Below are 20,867 nucleotides of genomic sequence, written 5' to 3'. Positions count from 1 at the left end.
CACTTTACAAAGATAAAATAATTCCATATTCATTTTGTACAGAATACTCAATAATTCATGAATAGCTTTCTGATTAAAACTGTTTTCATCTTTTTGCTAAATCACATCATTTTACTCCCATAAATAAGTCCACTTTGTTATTAAAGTCACGCTATAGTGAATGAACATTAAATATATTGCATTATTTAATTAATGCTTATGCTCATTATCTACATTGGAAGTAAACAATATTAAGAAAAAGTAAACAAATTATTTTAATGAAAGCTTTCATATTATTCTTTTTTTGCTTTCAAGGTTATGGCTGAATGACTGGTCTAAACACATTAATAGTTTATTAAATGCCTTGGAAAAGTTTTCTGTCATTAGAAGTAAAATTTGCCAGTGTTTGCCTCTGATTAGAAATACTAGTACAGTGTAAAGTGAAAAACAAAAGTAGCCAAAAAATCCGAGTTACATACACAGTCAACATGTAGTTTCCATATTGAACAACTGGCTTTATAACTGTATGGCTTGAGGGGAGAAATGGCCCCTAAAATGCTTATAATACTTCAGAATTTATGTGAAAATTGATACTAAGTTTTCTGAGTATCTTGTGATAAATATAAAAGGAAATAAGGCTCACCTGGGCTGATTTTGGGTGGATGTGGAAATGAGACACTTCCTAATCAGAAATGAAGTTTCACAATGCATTTGTTTAGTAAGGTGCCACACTGAACACATATTCTGGCGTCACATGAAAATACCTCCCTGCTTGAACTGGTGCCCACTGATGTGCTGATATACCCATATTTGGGCCATAGCGTATTTTTCAGCTCTCCTTAGATGAATCACCCTATTTGCTTTCTTTGTATGAGGACTTCTTTACAAATGACCAGACTGCTAAAAGATCAGGGCATGGGAGAATATTAATGTATATTTTGAGTGAGAAGATGTCCTGTGATCTACTAAATGCATTGGACCGTAATGATGACAGATTTAGCTGTTTTTCTATAATCTTTATCAGTACCAGCACAGGCCTTATTGCTCTCATCCATTTCAAAGATTTTTAGAATAGGTTTTCCAGATAACAAGTCTTATCTTCATTTTTTAACTGTAGGGAAAAAAAAAACCTTAATTCCCCCAAATTGTTGCTGAAAACTCTAACTCTCTTAATTTGAGGATATGCAGTAGTTGGGGCTTCCTAGATGGCACTTGTGGTAAGGAACCCACCTGCCAATGTAGGAGATATAAGAGATGTGGGTTCCATACCTGAGTTGGGAAGATCCTCTGGGGGAGGGCACAGCAACCCACTCCAGTATTCTTGCCTGCAGAATCCCCATAAACAGCGGAGCCTGGAGAGCTACAGTCCATAGGGTTGCAAAGAGCCAGACACAACTGAAGCAATTTAGCCCATATACACACACAGTATTGAGTCGGCCAAAAGATTTGTTGAGGTTTCTCAGTAACATCTTTTTTTGGCCAACACGATATTAATAATACAGGGCTCCACAGGGCCTATAGAAAGAAATCACTTCTCACAATCCAGTTCAAGTTTTAATAGTCTGCACAAAACAGTCTGGACTGGTGCATATACACCCTAGACCTCGGAACCACCAAGAAATATTTTTAAGATCAATGACTAGCATAGTATGTGGAGCAATACAAGAAATAGATAATATTTGGAAAATAAATAAATTAAGGAATTGATTTCCCATATTTTATCATTGCTCACTCCCTTCTTTCCAGGTGAAGTGTCTTTCTCCCCCCTTTTTCTGCATTGAAATCCTCTTCAGCCTTCAGAAACGTCCTCAAATTTCACTTCCTGTGTGGATATATTTAGAACCCTTTTCAGCTGGAGGCAATCTCTCTCTCCACTTAGTTACCATAAAACTAACTCATGCCTATGTCCATGCCATTCTGGAGTAATTATCAAAGTCCGCTTTTTCACTACAATTCCTTGACTTATGGGTGTGCTTTCTATTTCTTTCCAGGCCCTCAAATGACAGATCTGAGTTTGTTTCATTTTTGTATCTTTCATAATACCTAGAATAGTGGCTTAACACCGAGTACCCTCAGTAATATTTGCAGAATTAATACATGAAGAGATACATAAGCTGAGCATTACTCAGCACCACAGTTTCCTTGGGAAAGGACTACCTGTAGCTAGACCTATGGTTCCCCAGCATGTTTTCTTATATTTCTTTATCATGTTAGTCGCATTCTATTATAATAAACCTAAGTATGATTCTGTTTCCCCTACTGAAACATAAGCACCTGGAGAGTAGGGATCATATATTATTAATCTGGATATCTCTAGGGTTTAATAACACATAGTGTGACACCTGTTAGGAGCTGTTAATAGTTCATAAAATAAATAAATGAATGAGTTCTCTAAATTACACAGCTTCTTCCTCATGAAGCAATCCATATATATATATTTTAACCAGCAGTGCATATTTGCCAGATCTCATAGCTATAGTCCAAGGTCTACCCCATATCAGGCAGATGCTCTAAAATCACAAAATATGGAAGGTACACAGGAGGAAAGTTGCAATTGAATTTCAGGAGCTAACTGAAATACTTTGGTGGTACAAAAATAGATAAGGGTACCTGAAAAACAGAAAGGGATATGATCCAAGGCCTCAAAGGATAAATCAAACTGACAAATTTTGTTTCTTTAGGATGTCTCTGGCTCCAGATGAATTAAATAATACTGTAGTTGCTTTTGAAGCAAAAGTTTTTGCTCTTGGACTAAATGAATTGAAGTTAGAAGAATTAATTCTTCTCTTGTCTCTTCCTTATTACAGTACTGGTCATTTTAAAACAAATAACACCTAGGTCATATTGCTGTTCAGTATATATTTGTTAAAAGAAAAGCTATGAGAGATTATTCTAGGGTGAAAATGTTTGGAGCATACAGACACACCTTATTAAAGAGCTGCCCCTGGTAGCAAATCTCAATCCATGGCAGTCTTCTCAATCATTTTCTTTTATCCTATCTTCCAACCAAACTAAAAACACTCATTTCTCTTTTTAGCACACAGACCTTGCCCATTTTCAGTTTCATACCATTGTTCATTTTCATTTCATTTCATTTTTTACTCTGCTGGAATTTTCTCTGCCCACAAATCTCCTCATACTGAAATTATAACCATCCTTCAAGGCCTAATTCAAATCTTTCACAGATGTGAGCTCTCCTTCCTTGAAATGTTAAAAAAAAAAACTCTCCTATGTTTCTTGTTTCATCTCATCCTATTTTTTTGGCAGAGACGGCTATAAAGCAAAGACTATCTTGATTATATCTCTATGCCTTATATGTAGCCCTAACGAGCAAGCTGTTCATTGTAGGATTTCAATACATATTCTTATGAAGTCTTTTCCCACCAAGGCTTATATAAATAGCACAAACTTGATTAACCAAATGCATATTTAAATGAAAGTGAGGTAGATTGTAATGAGAAACTATGCTATTTGGATCAACTCTCCCACCGAAAACAATGAAAAGTGCTGGATAAAATACTTCTTTTTAAACTTACCTTTAAAATTGAAAAGCTGAAAAGATAGTGGGAACTTCCAAGGAAAGTATTTTTAGAGGTGAGAATCTGAACCCAGAGAGAAAAGCGTAATACCGAATCAACATAACTTCACCTTGTCTGAGGGCATTATAAAAAGATAAAGGCAAACTAATATTAAACTTTGTATCTTTTCTCCAATCCCAAGGGATTATAAAGAAGACTGCCTTTGTAGAAGAGCAATGTAAGAGAAGAAGGAGTGAATACTTCTGTCCCTGATAAGATATAGCACAACTGTAGCCCTCCTTTTATGTACATGTAACTTGAAAATTTTAGTGTTAGATTGATCTAATCAATCACTGGACATGCCCATAGATAATCTGAGGAAAAGGCAAAACACTCTGGAGTAGGACACATTTATTCCAGACCTCGGAGAACTTCTCATGTTATTTTAATAACAATGATTAGCACAAAGTCAAAAGTAAGCAGACACACAGGGAAACAATGCAACATGAGTGAGAACCAGCAGAAACTGACACAGACTTCAGATGTTAGAATCACAAGACACGAGTATTGAAAAAAAAAGCCTTCTAATTTTCACAAAATAAGAGTGAGTTTTTAAAATGTGTGTTGGTGAATAACTGTAACAAATGACATAGTAAATTAAAAACATAAACTTCTAGAAATTAAAATTATAATAATTTAAAAGACAATGATTATCACAAAGGGAGATTGAATTAAGGAATGAGAAAATAAATCAAGAGAAGTTATTTGGAATGCAGTTCAGAGAGACAGAAAGAAGAATATAAAGCATGTGGAGGCTAGAGTGAGAAAACACAGGTTTAACTAGGGGCTTAGAAGAAAACAAGAGAAAATGTAAAAGCTTCATTTGAAAAGATAATAGCTTGGGATTTTCTATTAATAAACTACATTAATGAGAGCTATAATCAATTTCAGGGGACCTAACAATCCGGTCAGGGAAATAAAAAGAAATTGACATTTGAATATATCATTGTGAAACTGTGGAAATATTATGAGCAACCAAAGAATGGTAGCTAGATTAACAGGTAACTTCTTGATCACAATAATGGATGACAGAAGACAGTGGAAAGCTATTTTAGATGTATTGAAAGGAAATTACTGCCAACTCAAAATTCTATATCCAGAGAGAATATATATTTCCAAAATGAGGGAGAAATAGAGAGATTTGAAACAAGCAGACGCTCAGACAGATTGTTACCACAAGACCCTTACTACAGGAATTTCTCAGAATATACTTCAACCAGAAGGAAAAGTAATCCTAGAAGGAAGATCTAAGATACAGGAAAAAATAAATAACATGGGATGTGGCAAATATTAGGCAAATATAAATCAGTATTGAATCTATAAAACAGGATAAAAAATGTCTAGTGGTGTTAACATAGAAAAGAAAGAATTAAAATACAGACAGAAATAGCATATACATTGGGAAGGAGATTAGTGAATTTAAAAAATATCCTAAAATAATATTTGAATAGCTTTAGTCTTTAATAAGTTATAATTACAGGCAAGTAATTAATAGAACACAAAATGTATCACTCCCAAATCAAGAGAGAAAAATATGAAGTGATTAAAACAAAAAGAAAGAAAAAATAAAGCAAGACATATTTAGAGAAAGAAGCAAGAAACAAAATAAATGCATGCAGTGATCCCATTTTACAAATTCAAAAACATGAAATAAACTATATTTTTAAGAGCTATAGGTATAGGTGGGAAAATAATAAAGGGTGAAAAAATAATGACTAAGATGCCATTTAAGTCTGTGAAAAGGGAATAAGCTGTGATGACATATATGCAGTTGGCAGGGCTTATAGGGTCTATATCCTGACCTGGGTGGTGATTATGCATAAGTTTGATTAATAACTGTTAAAATATACAAATTTGTTTAATATATTTTACTAAAAATATATTTTGCATTATTTTCCAATGACAATATTTTAACATTTTAAAGTGAGTTACAAATCAGAATATAGAATATAACCACTGTCTTTTCCTTTATAAATCCAGAAAACCCAGATCTAAGGACACTACTGGTTTTCCAATGCTCCTTTTTACAAGAGGGTCAACCAAGTGACCCTGGACCAAACAAGTGAACAAAACAAAGACAGTGTGTATACACATTAAGAAGGAGACAATCTCCTCTCTTGGTGAAGACTGTCTTTCTTTCTGAGGTTTCATCTGACCTAGATTTGGGATTAGGGTATTATGATATCCTTCATGTTAGAAAGTGAGAGCAGTAGTAGGTGGTAATGTACCCATTTCTTTTTTTTCTCAATGAAATTGCAGCTTTATTAAAGGTTCATCAGTTTGAGAAGAAAACTTATATAGACATGAACTTCAGTCCACTCATCCATTATTGATTCAAAAGCCATCCTACTCTTTAATAATCTTATTGAAAAAGAAAAAGAGAATAGATCAGTCCACCCTGAATAAGTCACTGAGGACCCAGAGCCTATGAAACAGATTTACATACACCAGCAAAGTGATTCTGTATCTCTCTTCAGGGGAGAGACTGCTTTTGATAAAAATGGGACATGGTTATAAACTGAAAGAATTTCAGTGAGAAAAAAATATAGTCACACATGGAATGTGGGATCAGGCACCACAATCTGTGACATGCTGTATTAAATGTGAAAGCAGTAAGTAAGAGGCAATGGAGGAAGATATATATGGAATGTATATATGGACACCAGGATGCTACATCTATAACCCCAGATAGAGAAATGGCTTCATAAACAATATTTTATGCTGCCTATGGATACATATTTCTTTTTTTGGAAGACTATACATGTTGGCATTCCTTGAATTAATATACTTTTTCTTCTCTGCATGTGTGAATCAATTCAAGTGAATCAATTCAATGATAAGTTATAATTATTAGGTTAGTGTAAACATAATTTCAGTTTTTGCATTGTTGAAATTTGCCATTTGATATTGGAATACATACTTAAATAAGTGTGGTTATGTTATACATGATCTGAATGCAAATTTATCGCTTGATGTTCTTTTTGCTAATGACTTAGTACCTGCTGTTTATATTTATTTTAAACTATGGAAAGGATGGACAAAAAGCAAATTTGAGTGATTTTCTTATTAGAGTTCAAAATGGATTATAAAGCAGCAGAGACAACTTGCAACATCACAACGCATTTGGCCCAGAAACTGCTAATAAATGTGCGATGCAGTGGTGGTTCGAGAAGTTCTCCTAAGGATGTGAGAGCCTTGAAGATGAGTGAAGTGGCCAGCCACTGGAAGTTGACAATGACCAGCTGAGAGCAGCCTCAAGCTGATCTTCTTAAAGCTACACAAGAAGTTGCTGAAGGACTCATCAACCATTCTATGGTCATTCAGCATTTGAAGCAAATTGAAAAAGTGAACAAGCTTAATAAGTGGGTGCCTCATAAGCTGACTGAAAATCGAGAAAATCGTCATTTTGACATGTTGTCTTCTCTTATTCTGTGCAACAACAGTGGATAATTTCTCGACTGGATCATGACATCTGGTGAAAAGTGGATTGCATATGACGGCTGGCGATGACCAAGTCAGTGGCTGGACTGAGAAGAAGCTCCAAAGTGCTTCCCAAAGCCAAACTTATATGAAAATAATGTCATGGTTACTGTTTGGTGGTCTGCTGCTGGTCTGATCCATTACAGCTTTCTGAATCTGGGGGAAACCATTACATCTGAGAAATATGCTCAGCAAATTGATGAGATGCATCGAAAACTGCCATGCCTGCAGCCAGCGTTGGTCAACAGAAAGGGCCCAATTCTTTTCCATGACCACACATTGCACAATGAATGCTTCCAAAGTTGAACGAATTGGGCCAGGAAGTTTTGCCTCATCCTCCATATTCACCTGACCTCTCACCAAGCAACTACCACTTCTTCAAACATCTTGACAACCTTTTGCAGGGAAAATCCTTCCACAACCAGCAGGATGTAGAATATGCTTTCCAAGAGTTTGTTGAAGCCTGAAGCACAGATTTTTACACTACAAGAATACACAGACTTATTTCTCATTGGCAAAAAGTGTGTTGATTGTAATGGTTCCTATTTTGATTAATAAAGATGTGTCTGAGCCTAGCTATACTGATTTAAAATTCAAGATCCAAAACTGCAATTACTTTTGCATCAACTTAATACATTATACTTCATATTATGTACTACAGAATATAGTATATTTATTTTTAATATATTTAAATATAATAATTATTTTAAGATTATTGTGTATATTTTTATAAACTAATTTTACTCTGTACTAATTATCTTGGCAAATATTACTGTCCCCACTTTACAGATGAGGATACGGAAACTCAAAGCAGTTGAATAACTCTTTTCAGTTCCTAAATGGCAAAACTAGAATAGATTCCTCCGCGGTTGAACTTCAAAACCCTTCTCCTAGTCATTTTGTTGGTTTGTCTCATCGGTGCATTAGCATTTGAAGATCATTCCTATACAGATTAAAATACCATTTACTCTTCTAAACACATTCTGCACTCAGTTAAGCAGTTTCTATGCACCCCTTACAGAAAAGGGCAGACTTTTCCCCAAAAGTACAATGAACAATAATACCAGAACACGTGTAAGAGGGCACAAGAGAAATTCAGAAACTTGAGAATAAATCTCTTTCAAAATAAAACCACAGTATCTTTAATCAAGGTCTGGCAATCATATCATTTCTCTGAGACTGTTATTGGTAAATGTGGGCTATCCCACCAAGCCTTTAATGCTTGGTTAGAAATGTATCCAAGAAGTTGACCAACAAGGCAATTCATGCAGTACAAACAGGAATCTGTGATTCTTTCCCCCATTACCACAAAACATAGTTACTGCCCTGAATTTGCTTTGAAGGCAGTGAGAGAAATTGTAAGAGCACTGAAAATGGGACAGTAAGTAATAAAAAGGGACTACCCCTCCAAAAAAGAAAACAAAGGTTAACAAATTTTCTCTGAAGGTAAAATCTATTTTCAATTTACAACAATTCTGAAGCTTGATCTGGAGGCATGCAATGAATGAGGTGACTTGCAAAGTTTGCCTATTATGGAAGGGGGAGTTCTCTTTCACCTGTACAAAATTAAGCAGCTGATAATTATATCTCCTGGTATGAGATTAAAATAATAAAATAAACGCAAACCAAAAGCTTTAATTTGAAATCTAATCTCTCCCATTACCCCAGCACATTCACATCAACTCTGGTCCAATGGAATTCTTCTTACCCAGCAAGACAAAGATCATCTTCTCAGCAGCCAAACTCAGAAAGGCAAGCTACTTTCCTTCCTTCCTGACTTTCCCCTCAGAACTCATTCAAAGGGAAGACAAAGGACCCGTGGGTGGATGGGAGTTGTTTTGTGCCTGGGCCTTAGGGGTACTTTATTTTTCTCAAAAAAGATTATCTCAACATTACTGTAGCCAAAAAATAAATAAAAAATAAAAACAAAACCCTAAAATAAATATCTGAGGCAGTTTAAATTAAAAATACAAAGGACTGAGATATATTTTTAATTTCTTCATAATTAGTTTACAGATTGGACTGCACTGAGACTCCAAAAATCAGCAAGCTACTTGGGGATAAAGGCTATTGCAATTATCAGGAGCAAGCCAAATGCTACCTTTTGTTCTTACTAAAATCTTCTCCTTTAAAAAAAAAAAAAATCTCCTAGCAAATGATTTTCTATTTCCTATTTAGAGAGGATTACATAGCAAACACCACTAGTGGCTGGAAAGCAAAGAACTTTCCGTCATTTTATTACCTGCCAAATACAAATTAGCTCATTGTGGTTAATTCCTGCCAGGAGACCCCTTTCCCGGCTGCCCATCAGGCCAATGGGGTATGGCAGGTTGGTTCCTGCCCGGAGTCCTTCTTAATCAGGAGGATGTCAGATATGCTGCTTGCCCACTGTCTCCGACATCGTGTGGCAGCTCTGGTGTTCGGGCAGTGAGGTTTTGAGCTTGAATTGCCCCAGTAACTAGCTCAGAATTGCTCCTACTTATGATCACTGTCAAATCTCAGTGGGCATTTGTAAGGCCTTCCTCCAGGTACAAATCAAGAAGCCCTACAAATTTCACTTTGTAATAACTACAGGATACAGAAATTGTATTAGTGCCATTAGATTGAGTCATAGAACTGTTCAGAAAGGTTAGCTGGATGTAGTGAAATCATAGTTAGACTAAGATAAAAAATCACTTTGTTAACATAGAGTATTTCCTCATTGGTATCACTCTATATTAAGGTGCCATTTATAAACAGCTTATTATTATTTATTAATGTGTGAAGCACTTTATAGCATGCTAGATAACAACTTAAATTCATGTATTAAAGATGCACATACATGGTTTAATACGATTTACGTCCTATAATATTCTTTAAAACAGCTTCCCATAGTCTCATCCGTTAAGCATTTATTACTAATGCATTTTATAACATGCTTTATAATATATTATTTGAGCAAGTAGCTGCATTTAGTGATCATTTCATAAATAAGAATAAAGCATTTATAAATGGCACCTTAATTTAAAATGTTACCTTCCCATTACTAGATAGCTGCTCACTATTCATCTCATTTTGTGATTATTCTCCAAATGCACCACTTAATAAAACAGACACTAAGTTCTATTTTCCTTTCATCTGATTAAAAGTTTATTGAGTCATTTCTTCCATCTGCTTTCAGATGTTGCTAGCTTGAAGTCTTTAGTGTGATTTCTGTTGAAACTGAACTTTCAATTCAACAATATTTCTATGAAGATGATAATAGTAAACACAGAGAACTACTCACCATGTTAGATAGCGCCTGCTGCTTGGACTCCTTGTAAAATTCAATTTTCTGACTAGAAAGAACAATCCAGGAAGTAGACCAGTTTTTCCTTAGGAGAGAAAAAAGCAAATAAAAAGCATTATTACTTGAAGAAATTAACACAAGTATTGCAGAAGCAACATGTGGAATAAGTAGAGACTATTTCTTTTTTAACTAGAATTCCTAAAAGTCTTTTTCTTTATTAAAATCTATAGGTGGTATGGAATATGTATAATAATAAAAGATTCTGTAGTTTTTAGATCATGGCATTTACAGTAAAAGTTTCATTTGTAGATCTTCCTCAAATATTTCAGCTATTAAAAATCCAACTTCATGTATCCATATCCCCCACTCCATAAAAAGCTGTTTCTGCAGCAAACTAAAAATAGAAATCAGAACACCGTCCTTCATTCAGTTCAGTACAGTTCAGTCGTTCAGTATAGTTCAGTCGCTCAGTCATGTCTGACTCTTTGAAGCCCCATGGACTTCAGCATGCCAGGTTTCCCTGTCCATCACCAACTCCCAGAGATTGCTCAAACTCCTGTCCATTGAGTCACTGATGGCATTCAAACATCTCATCCTCTGTCATCCCCTTTTTCTCCTGCCTTCAATCTTTCCTAGCATCAAGGTCTTTTCCAATGAGTCAGTTCTCATAGGTGGCCAAAGTATTGGACCTTCAGCTTCAGCATTAGTTCTTCCAGTCAGGACTGATTTCCTTTAGGATTGACTGGTTTGATCTCCTTGTAGTCCAAGGGACTTTCAGGATTCTTCTCCAATACCACAGTTCAATAGCATCAATTCTTTGGTGCTCAGATTTCTTTATGGTCCAACTCTCACATCCATACATGACTGCTGGAAAAACCATAGGTTTGACTATATGGACTTTTGTCACTAAAGTAATGTCTCTTCTTTTTAATATGCTGTCTAGTTTGTCATAGCTTTTCTTCCAAGGAGCAAACATGTTTTAATTTCATGGCTGCAGTCACCATCTGCAGTGATTTTGGAGCCAAAGAAAATAATGTCTGTCACTGCTTCCATTGTTTCCCCATCTATTTGCCATGAAGAGATGGGACCGGATGTCATGATCTTCATTTTTTGAATGTTGAGGGGTTTTTTTGTGTGTGTGTCTTTTAAAAATTTTTTATTGGAGGCTAATTACTTTACAATATTGTGGTGGTTTTTGCTGAATGTTGTTTTAAACCAGCTTTTTCACTCTCCTCTTTCACTTCCATCAAGAAGCTCTTTAGTTCCTCTTTGCTTTTGGCCATAAAGGTGGTGTCATCTGCATATGTGAGGTTATTGATATTTCTCCCAGCAATCTTGATTCCAGCTTGTGCTTCATCTAGTCTGGCATTTCGCATGATGTAATCCGCATATAAGTTAAATAAGCAGGGTGACATATAAACGGTCTTGACATACTCCTTTCCCAATTTGGAAACAGTCCGTTGTTCCATGTCTGCTTCTAGCTATTGCTTCTTGACCTGCATACAGATTTCTCAGGAGGCAGGTAAGGTGGTCTGTTAGTCCCATCTCTTGAAATATTTTCCAGTTTGTTTTGATCCACACAGTCAAAGGCTTTAGAGTAGTCAATGAAGCATAAGTAGAAGTTTTTCTGGAATTCTCTTGTTTTTTCTATGATACAATGGATGCTGGCAATTTGTTCTTTGCTTCTTCTACCTTTTCTAAATCCAGCTTGACCATCTGGAAGTTCTCAGTTCACATACTACTGAAGCCTTTGCTAGTGTGTGAGACTCACACACTAGCCATTACTTTGATAGTGTGTGAGATGAGTGCAACTGTGTGGTAGTTTGAACATTCTTTGTCATTGGAATGAAAACTGACCTTTTTCAGTCCTATGGCCACTGCTGAGTTTTCCAAATTTGTTGGCATACTGAGTATAGCACTTTAACAGCATCATCTTTTAGGATTTGAAATAGCTCATCTGGAATTTCATTACTTTCACTAGCTTTGTTCATAGAGATGCTTCCTAAGGCCCACTTGACTTTGCACTCCAGGATGTCCAGGATATACTCCTTCATTGTTACATCTCTTCATTGGTTTAGTACACATCAGAGTCTTGAAAACTAACCAGCTAATCTCTCACTGTCTAGTTCACAATATTTTTCAATATTGAAACTCAACAGAAAGCAAAGATGAAAATAAAAGGAGTCAAATTTTTTTTTTTTCTTTTTTGCCAGTCAAACTAGCTAGAATTATAAGGAATGATACCAAGGGCTACTTACTGAGAGTGTGGAGAAATGGATTCTCCCATACGATTTTGGTGGGAGTGCAAATATTTTTTCAGGAGTTAATCTGGCAATATGTCTTTAAAAAATATTTTTAAATGTGTATATCTTTCAATTGAACAAGCTTATTGCTATTAATTTAAACTGATCCTACAAATCATCTTATAAGCTAAGGCTCTCTGCACAAGAATGAAGTGCATCATTTCTTAAGTCTGCATGTAAAATATCAAAAAATGAGAGACAGGTTATGAAAATTGTATATTATGGATTCATGTAAGGAGCTAATTAACCCTGTCCTGTAGAAGAATCCTGATAAGGGAAGTTTTCAATGTCAATCATAATATAAGATATAGTTCAAAATACCATACTGCGCTATTTATCTATGACTGTCCTCACCCATCCCAGCCCCTTCTGATTATTAACTCCCATTCATCAGAAGTTCAAACATTATGTTTTTAAATATGTCTTCCGTGACTTCCTCACACAGCACTTAAGACATATTGAGAAATAATATTTTGTAAGTTTCACTTCTCTCTTTCCCCCATTAAATAAAAATCCCCAAACCAACAGAAAATACTTTATATTTACAGATACCCCCAGTGACAAGTAATAGTGAATTGGACAGAGTAGGCAATAACTATATATTTGTTGAGTTAATGATTAAACTTAGGCATGGGGGTATAAAAAAACATTGGATATAACAATAGTTAAATCAGAAAGTGAAACCCCAACTTTGATTGCCCTTTGCATTGCATTGTTACCTAAGTGACTAGATCTGTATAAGTTTGTGACATAAAGAATACCCTTAGTTTAGATGTCAAAACATTAAGGAGATTAATATACATTAAGTTTCTATCTGTTATATCATGTTGCTGATGTTTGCTTTGGTTTAACACTCATTTTTGAATAGCTGAATTCATTTTACAAAAGCGATTTTTTTTAAAGGTTACTAAAAGACTATTCTGGGCAAAATAAAACTACACAAAAATACGTTTTAAATGACCAGTTAAGATCTTTGTATAATTTAGTTCCACGTTCCTCATAGACTCTAGGGGTTTGATTGAAAGAACATTTTTGATTCAGTCAAGTTAACATTTACAAGACTAGGTGGCTCTTATATGCCTGAAACTTTCCTACTTATACACCATTGTATTAAAAAGGAAAAACAGAAACAAAACATACATAACGTGTATTTTTCAACATGCAAATATGAACTCTATGTTGTTGGACCCACTTGTCTTCAAATAGTCACTTTTTCAATCAAATGACAATAAAGATGGGGGTAGGAATAAAAGCACATAGACCTTTTTCTTCCTTTGCTTTAGTTCCTATTTCTCCTTTTATTTACCACCAGCAGCAAAATGAACTGAAGCACCTGTAGCCTTCTTCTGACAGAGGTCATACTATGAGATGACCCAAGATAGAGTAAGCATTGGCAGGACTGCTGATCTAGACTGGGCATTTGTTATCTCCACCCCTTACTTTGACCATATGTAACCAGCAAGAATGGAATATCCTCAGACATGACAGAATCTTTATTTAACCTGCCTGTTATATTTCCTACTATATTTTTAATCTCCTGGCAGGAGATATTCTATACCTTATTTGCTTCCTATCTATAGCAAGCCCTGGATAAACGGTTCTGATTTGATCTGTTTCAGATGTTGATCGTTTATAGAATGTGTTGGCATTTTTCCCTTCCTTAAACTTGGAACTGGAATTGGTTAGAAATGAAATTGCATGAAATTCAATTATCTCATGGTTCTCAGAACTTTGAGCTGCTGTAAAGAGTTCCCTCTTAGGTGAATCTGATGAACAGGCTGAAGAGGGTAGGAATTGTACGTGTTGTAACTTTGGTAATATAAATTGCTCTGGTACTTTATATACAGTACAATTTCTTTTTGAACTTATAAACTACAAATAATATCTATGAATACAAGGGATTTTTCCAATTTGTTTAAGATAATATCATTTCAAAAAGAAGAACACAATACTGGTTTTCAACATTTCAGATGCCCCAATTTTAATTCAGTTTTTCATGCCCTCTTTTAAAATAAGAATTAGCATAAATTATTTTGAGTAGTATAAGTTTGATCATCTAGTGGAGATTTAGCTTCTCAAAAAGATGATGAAGATATTATATCCACTTACTAGTATAGAAAATTAGATTCAGAGTGTTTAGGTAACTTACTTAAGACCATACATTTAGAGACAAACCCAGTTTCTCTGGTTCTGAAGCCTATAATCTTTTTACTAAGTTATATTGTGTTTTTTAGATTAAGGAGTATAGGCGTGCTTCATTTTATTGTGCTTAGCAGATATTACATTTTTTACAAACTGAAGTTTCATGGCAGCCTTGCTTCAAGCAAGACAAAAGTCCAATAGCATTTATTCACTTCATGGCTCAGTCACATATTGGAAATTCTCACAATATTTCAAATTTTTGCATTATTGTGTTTGTTATGATAATCTGTAATCAGTGATCTTGATGTCATTATTGTAACTGTTTTCCGGCACCATGAACTATGCCCATATAAGACAGCTAACTTAATCCATTGGTTGTGTGTATCCTGAATGCTCTACTAACTGGTCTTTCCCCAACTTTCTCCCTCTCTGCTCTTTTTAGTCTAGTGTTGAGACCTACTGCTCAGAAAAAAAGATACCTTTCAAAATATTATTGTTCATTGACAATGTACTTGGTTACTCCAGAGCGCTGATGAAGATACACTATGAGATTAATGTTTTTATGCCTGCTAACACAACATCCATTCTGCAGCCCATGAACCAGGCAGTCTTATTATATTAAGAAATACTTTTTGTAATGCTATAGCTGCCATAGGTCATGATTCCTCTGATGGATCTGGTCAAAGTAAACTGAAGACCTTCTGGAAAGTATTCAATATTCTTCAAACCATGAAGAATATTCTTGATTCAGGGGAAGAGGTCAGAACATTAACATTAACAGGACTTTGAAGAAGTTGATTGCAACCCTCATGAATGACTTTGAAGGGTTCATTCAAGATTTCAGCAGAGGAGTGAGTGCAGATATGGTGGAATTAGCCAGAGAACTAGAATTAGAGGTGGAGCCTGAAGATGTGGCTGAATTGTTACAATTTCATGAAAAACTTTAAGGGATGAAAAATTGCTTCTTATGGATGAGGAAAGAAAGTGATTTCATGAGATGGCATCTATTTCTGGTAAGTTTCTGTGAAGATTGTTTAAATGACAAAAAAGGATTCAGGATATTACATAAATGTAGTTGATAAACCAGTAGCAGAGTTTGAAAGGACTGAATCCAATTTGAAAGAAGTTCTACTGTGAGTAAAATGCTTTTACACAGCACTGCATGCTACAGAGAAGTTGCTCATGAAAGGAAAAGTCAATTGATATGGTAAACTTCATTATTTTATTTTAATAAATTGCTGCAGCAACCCCAACCTTTAGAAACCACCACCCTCATCAGTCAGCAGCTATCGACACTGAGGCAAAAACCTCCACCAGCAAAAAATATTATGACTCCCTTTTTTGTGAGTCATATTGAGGCTCAGATGATGATTATCACGTTTTAGCAATACAGTATTTTTGAATTAAGGTATATATATTGTTTTTTTAGACATAATGCTATTACATTATTAATAGACTACAGTGGAGCATAAACATAAATTTATATGTTCTGGGACACCAAAAATATTATATGACTCTTTTTGGTGCCTTATTCTCTTTATGGAGGTGTCCTGGATCCAAACCAGCCATATCTCCAATGTATGACTGTGCCACGTTCTTGGTTAAAGAGATTGCCCATGTCAGCTTTAACCATAGTTTTGGTCCTAAATCTCAAGTTATAGAAGCTAGAGTGCAGAGCCTATGGCAAGGTACAAGTCATCTGGACTGCCTTATTTACTATTTTACCTAATGATAATCAGAAGGATTGGTCAAAGGCCTGCTACTCTCAAACACTTTTTTTCTCTTGGGAATTGAACTGATTTAAAGGAGTCGTGGACTGCCACCCCCACCCCGCCCCTTGTAGCTCAGCTTTAAAGAATCCACCTGCAATGCAGAAGACGCAAGAGACATGTGTTTGATCCTGGGGTCTGAAAAATCCCCTGGAGGAGGGAACGGCAACCCACTCTAGTATTCTTGCCTGGAGAATCCCATGGACAGAGGAACCCGGGCTGCAGTCCATAGGGTCGCAAAGAGTCTGACACACTGAAGCAACTTAGCATATACCAGAAGGAGTTAATGATAAACCTTTCAACTGCTCTGAAGAAGCCAGAAGCAGGGGTGTGCTTCTAACTATGACACCACCTCTGTCTCTTTCCTGCTAGGGGGTTATTCTGGTTTGTGATGAGCAGACTCACATGTACTCAGTAGGGAGTCTAAAACCAGAAAGTGTTTCAAAAGCCTCTCGTGTAGGAGTTACTGAGAATTCACGTACCAAAAATATCTTTTACCTTATGACATAGGTCAGGACCTTTATCTTCTGAATAAAGACTTAGCTATTTTCTTTACAATATCTTTCAAGTCTATTCCCCATTTGATGTGTTTGGCCCTCTGTGTCACCTGTAATTCTCAGGATATCAGCAGAAAAGCTTCTCACCAGTTACTCTAACACAATGAGCATTTGGATGGCACTGTCAGCTCTGGAAGGGGTGTGCATTGGATCAACTGGCAAGGGTTTGCCTTGACTTGAAATTCTAACGCTTCTACATGCCATCAAATCCTTATAGGTGACAGTTTTTCAGTATATTGAGATTCAACTCAGGAGGTAAGGAGCTCCTTCAAGTTTAGAGGGCTTACTTACACAGGACTTTTAAATAGACCTTTTGAGGAAGAAGTGATTTTCAGAATGGAAAGAAAAGTCTCTCTACTTGCCTAGCACACTCAGAGAAGGGACCATCACGCCTAGAGCTTTTCCACGCCTGGGCACAGCATCTGTGGGTGGTGTTTGTTGTTGTTATGCTGTCACTCGGTCACTCTTTTTTTGTGACTCCGTGGACTGTAGCCTGCCAGGGTCCTCTGTCCACGGGATTTCCTTGAAAGGATACTCAAGTGGATTTCCATTTTCTTCTCCAGCGGATCTTCCTGGCCCAGGGATCTCCTGCATTGCAGGCAGATTCTTTACCACTCAGTCACCAGGGAAACCCATATCTGACATATAGTGAGTGCTTATCAAAGCAATTTTATTTCTTGTTGTTATTATGTTTTGATATTTGGTGGTTTTGGGGGGTCCTTACCATAAGGCATGTGGAACTTCCCTGACCAGGAACTGAATCCATGCCCTCCACTGGGGAAGCTCAGAGTCTTAAACGCTGGACCACCAGGGAAGTTCTCAAATGTTTTTGAATAAAAGAATATATGGGTTCTCAAATTTCAGGAGCATCACATCTAGAGTCAGACACAACTTAACGACTGAACAACCCTAGTGACAAAAGGGCTACAAAGCACCTACTTCTTGCATTTCCCTTATTTATTACTTAATTGCCAAGTGTTTTGACAAGTCTTTCATAGAATCATTTTAAAACTATCTAATGTTCCTGGTTTAATACATCTTTTCTAATTTATAATTCTAGTGGCATGACCTGAGCTTTCTCCAGAGGGCTTCCTGACTTCTCATATGTGTGTCAATAAAATAAGCTGGTAGGCATACATTAGTTCTCACCCTGTGCTAGGTATGGCACCTGATACTTTGTATAAGTCAAGAAATTTATTTCCCATGCCAGTCACAAGTATCTACTGAGCATCTACCACAAGACAGATACAATTCCAAAGCCTGCATATATAAAGGCAAACAGCAGAGACCTCAAGGCATTTACCTCTAACTCATTGGAGACCGGTAGTAAACATGGGAACAAATTAATTATCCAAATAGCATTGGGAGGTAGGTGATAATCCACACACTACAGATAAGAGAACTGAGGTGTTGTGAGGTTACATCCTATCCAAGGGCATCAAAGTCATAAATATGAGGTTCGGGCCAAGTCTTCCGAACCTTGAAGGCCACACTCATTCTGCCGACCATCTCTAGAGCAGATGGCACATAACTCTCCCTCAGTCATACTGCACTTGTCTATGGAGAGCCTCATGATAGCCCTGAGAGAGGAAGACTCCTTACTATTGCCAAAGAGGTCCTTGAACATCTTTCTCCTTGGAGCAAGGCTACTTCTTAGACTGATCTGGGCTGTTCTGCAATGCTGAATTGGGAGCCTTTTCAGCCCTACTTTCCCAAGATGGGAACCAATTAATGCATCAACATTTCATCATCTTAAATTTGAGGGCATTCTTTTTTTTTGTTTTTTTCACATAGAGATAAAAACCTAGATGTTGGATAGACTCGTGTGTTAAGCAAGACACATAAGTCAGGAAATGTCCAACTTCAGTAAGTCAGATGTCCTAAGAATAGGTGAGAGAGTCTCCACATAGCAATTAGGTAAGGGATTGACGTTAATGCTAGTGACTCAGCACAGGAAATATATCCTGGGACAATAAGTGCAGGTATTTATTTTAAATTTTTGTCACAAGATATCACATTTAAGATGGGGGAGGGGGTGGTGGTGAGGATCCTTAATGTAATTAAGAAGGAGGAAGAACTAACTTCTAATAAGGACAAGCAGTTAATGCAATTGGTGGGACACCTTCTCCAAGTGACACTTTAGAGAACATTCTTAAAATGAATCCTGACTTGTCAACGTAGAAAGTAAAACCAAAACCAACCAAACAAAAAACCCCAAACCAAAGAAATTAAACACAAATACCAGCTTGACCAAAAATGCTTTGCATTCTATGAAATGGACACCGGATGGCAGCACATAATAAGAGCAACTTTGTAACTGCTCATCTGAAGAACACTTGATGGAAAATGGCCCTTAAAATATTTGTTATCATTGTTAGAATCTGTTAGCTTGGGCTCATGTTGAACGGATTCATCTACTCTAACACTTAAGTTTTATATATTACACTCACCTCTCCAGTGCCTCCTTTGGTAATGACATGATGGCAAACCAGAAAATCAAAGGAAAATGTGAGGTTACTTTGTAAATTTCAGACTCTATCTGCTGTTGCTTGCCTCTGTTACCCGACTTGGTCACACTGGATTTCAGTTGCTTCTGCACCCCTGGTGGCGGGTGAAACTGATTTACTCCAGTGTCCTTGACTGATTTACTGAACAATCACTCGGACCCTGCTAAATATTCTGACTAGTTCTCAAACTGGTATGCAAGGAACACATTTCTTGTCTCATATCCTAAGCTTTTTGTAATTTGCCTCTACTTAAAAAAAAAAATCAAAGAGACACTGGTATATAAATATATACATCGCTGTCGTTACTGCAAGAAATGTAAAAGCTTTCTATTTTCACAGGGTTACTAGAAGTTGGAAATTATAATAGCACGTGTTGGAAATCATGAAACTAAAGGAATCTTTTACAAAATCACTTCTCTATTCCATACTTTTCAAACGTTCTCCCTAGTCCTTAGTACTGAACATAAAAAGAGAGAAAGGCAAATGCAACCTGGAAGAATTCATTAGGATCTTGAGCAGAACATGCTAAAATAATAATAATGTTTACATTAGGGGGGTACTTTAGTACCATGTTCCACAAAAAGTCTATTCTTAGAAACAATTGTTTAAAAAGAAGAAAAAAACAAAACCAAAGGTTTTTCATCCCCGGGGCTCTGGGATGAAAATGAACACTGATAGACATAACACTATACTACTTTTATTTTTTTCCAAATACATCTCTGTGCACCCTTTCATCCTCAAGTACTTCTTCCACTCCCTCTGAAGAGCAGAGTAGAGTGAAAAGCCACATGCAATAAGATGTACAAACCACAAATGAGATGACGAAGGGGCAGGCTTCAAATGAAGGGTGTAGTAGGAGAGATAAGGGTACAGAAAGCGTACATGCTGTCAGGGGCCTTTTACAAACTAAAGAATTGAAAGCAACTCTTCGCTAAGGTCTCCGAGAACTTCAGAGAGACATGAGCTACTTCTCTTTTGGGAACAGATGTAACAAAATACAGGAATTTCTAAACTTTATCAGAAAAACACACTTTCAATGTTCACAAAGAAAATCTAAAGTTGAATGCTGAAGGTCTTTGGCTTTCAATCCTATCTGGGGAAACTTCTAGAACTTCATTTCAAAATAAAGCTAAATTCATGGCCCTTTATAGATGTAAGATATAGCCAAGGTGTTCTACTTTCCACCAACTCTTGCTGTATTCAAAGACAGGTCAAACTTTTCTTAGATAGAAAGAAAAAAATACATGAAAAAGGGAAGGAAGTTAAAGAAAAAGGAACAGGAAG

The 20,867-nt window shown here is 36.2% G+C and overlaps 1 protein-coding gene across 2 annotated transcripts in view; it reads right to left on the bottom strand.

Moving 5' to 3' along the window:
* Window positions 1-20,867, bottom strand: part of ARHGAP15 (Rho GTPase activating protein 15) — a 704,757-nt gene that overhangs the window by 565,975 nt on the left and 117,915 nt on the right. For both annotated transcript variants that reach the window (XM_040228227.1, XM_040228226.1), the window contains exon 5: window positions 10,303-10,390. In XM_040228227.1, the coding sequence (XP_040084161.1) occupies window positions 10,303-10,390 (88 nt within the window). The remainder of the gene's footprint in view (window positions 1-10,302; window positions 10,391-20,867) is intronic.

The sequence above is a fragment of the Oryx dammah genome, unplaced genomic scaffold (genome assembly GCF_014754425.2).
Source record: "Oryx dammah isolate SB20612 unplaced genomic scaffold, SCBI_Odam_1.1 HiC_scaffold_27, whole genome shotgun sequence".
NCBI lineage: Eukaryota > Metazoa > Chordata > Mammalia > Artiodactyla > Bovidae > Oryx > Oryx dammah.
This window is presented reverse-complemented; position numbering and strand designations above follow the sequence as displayed.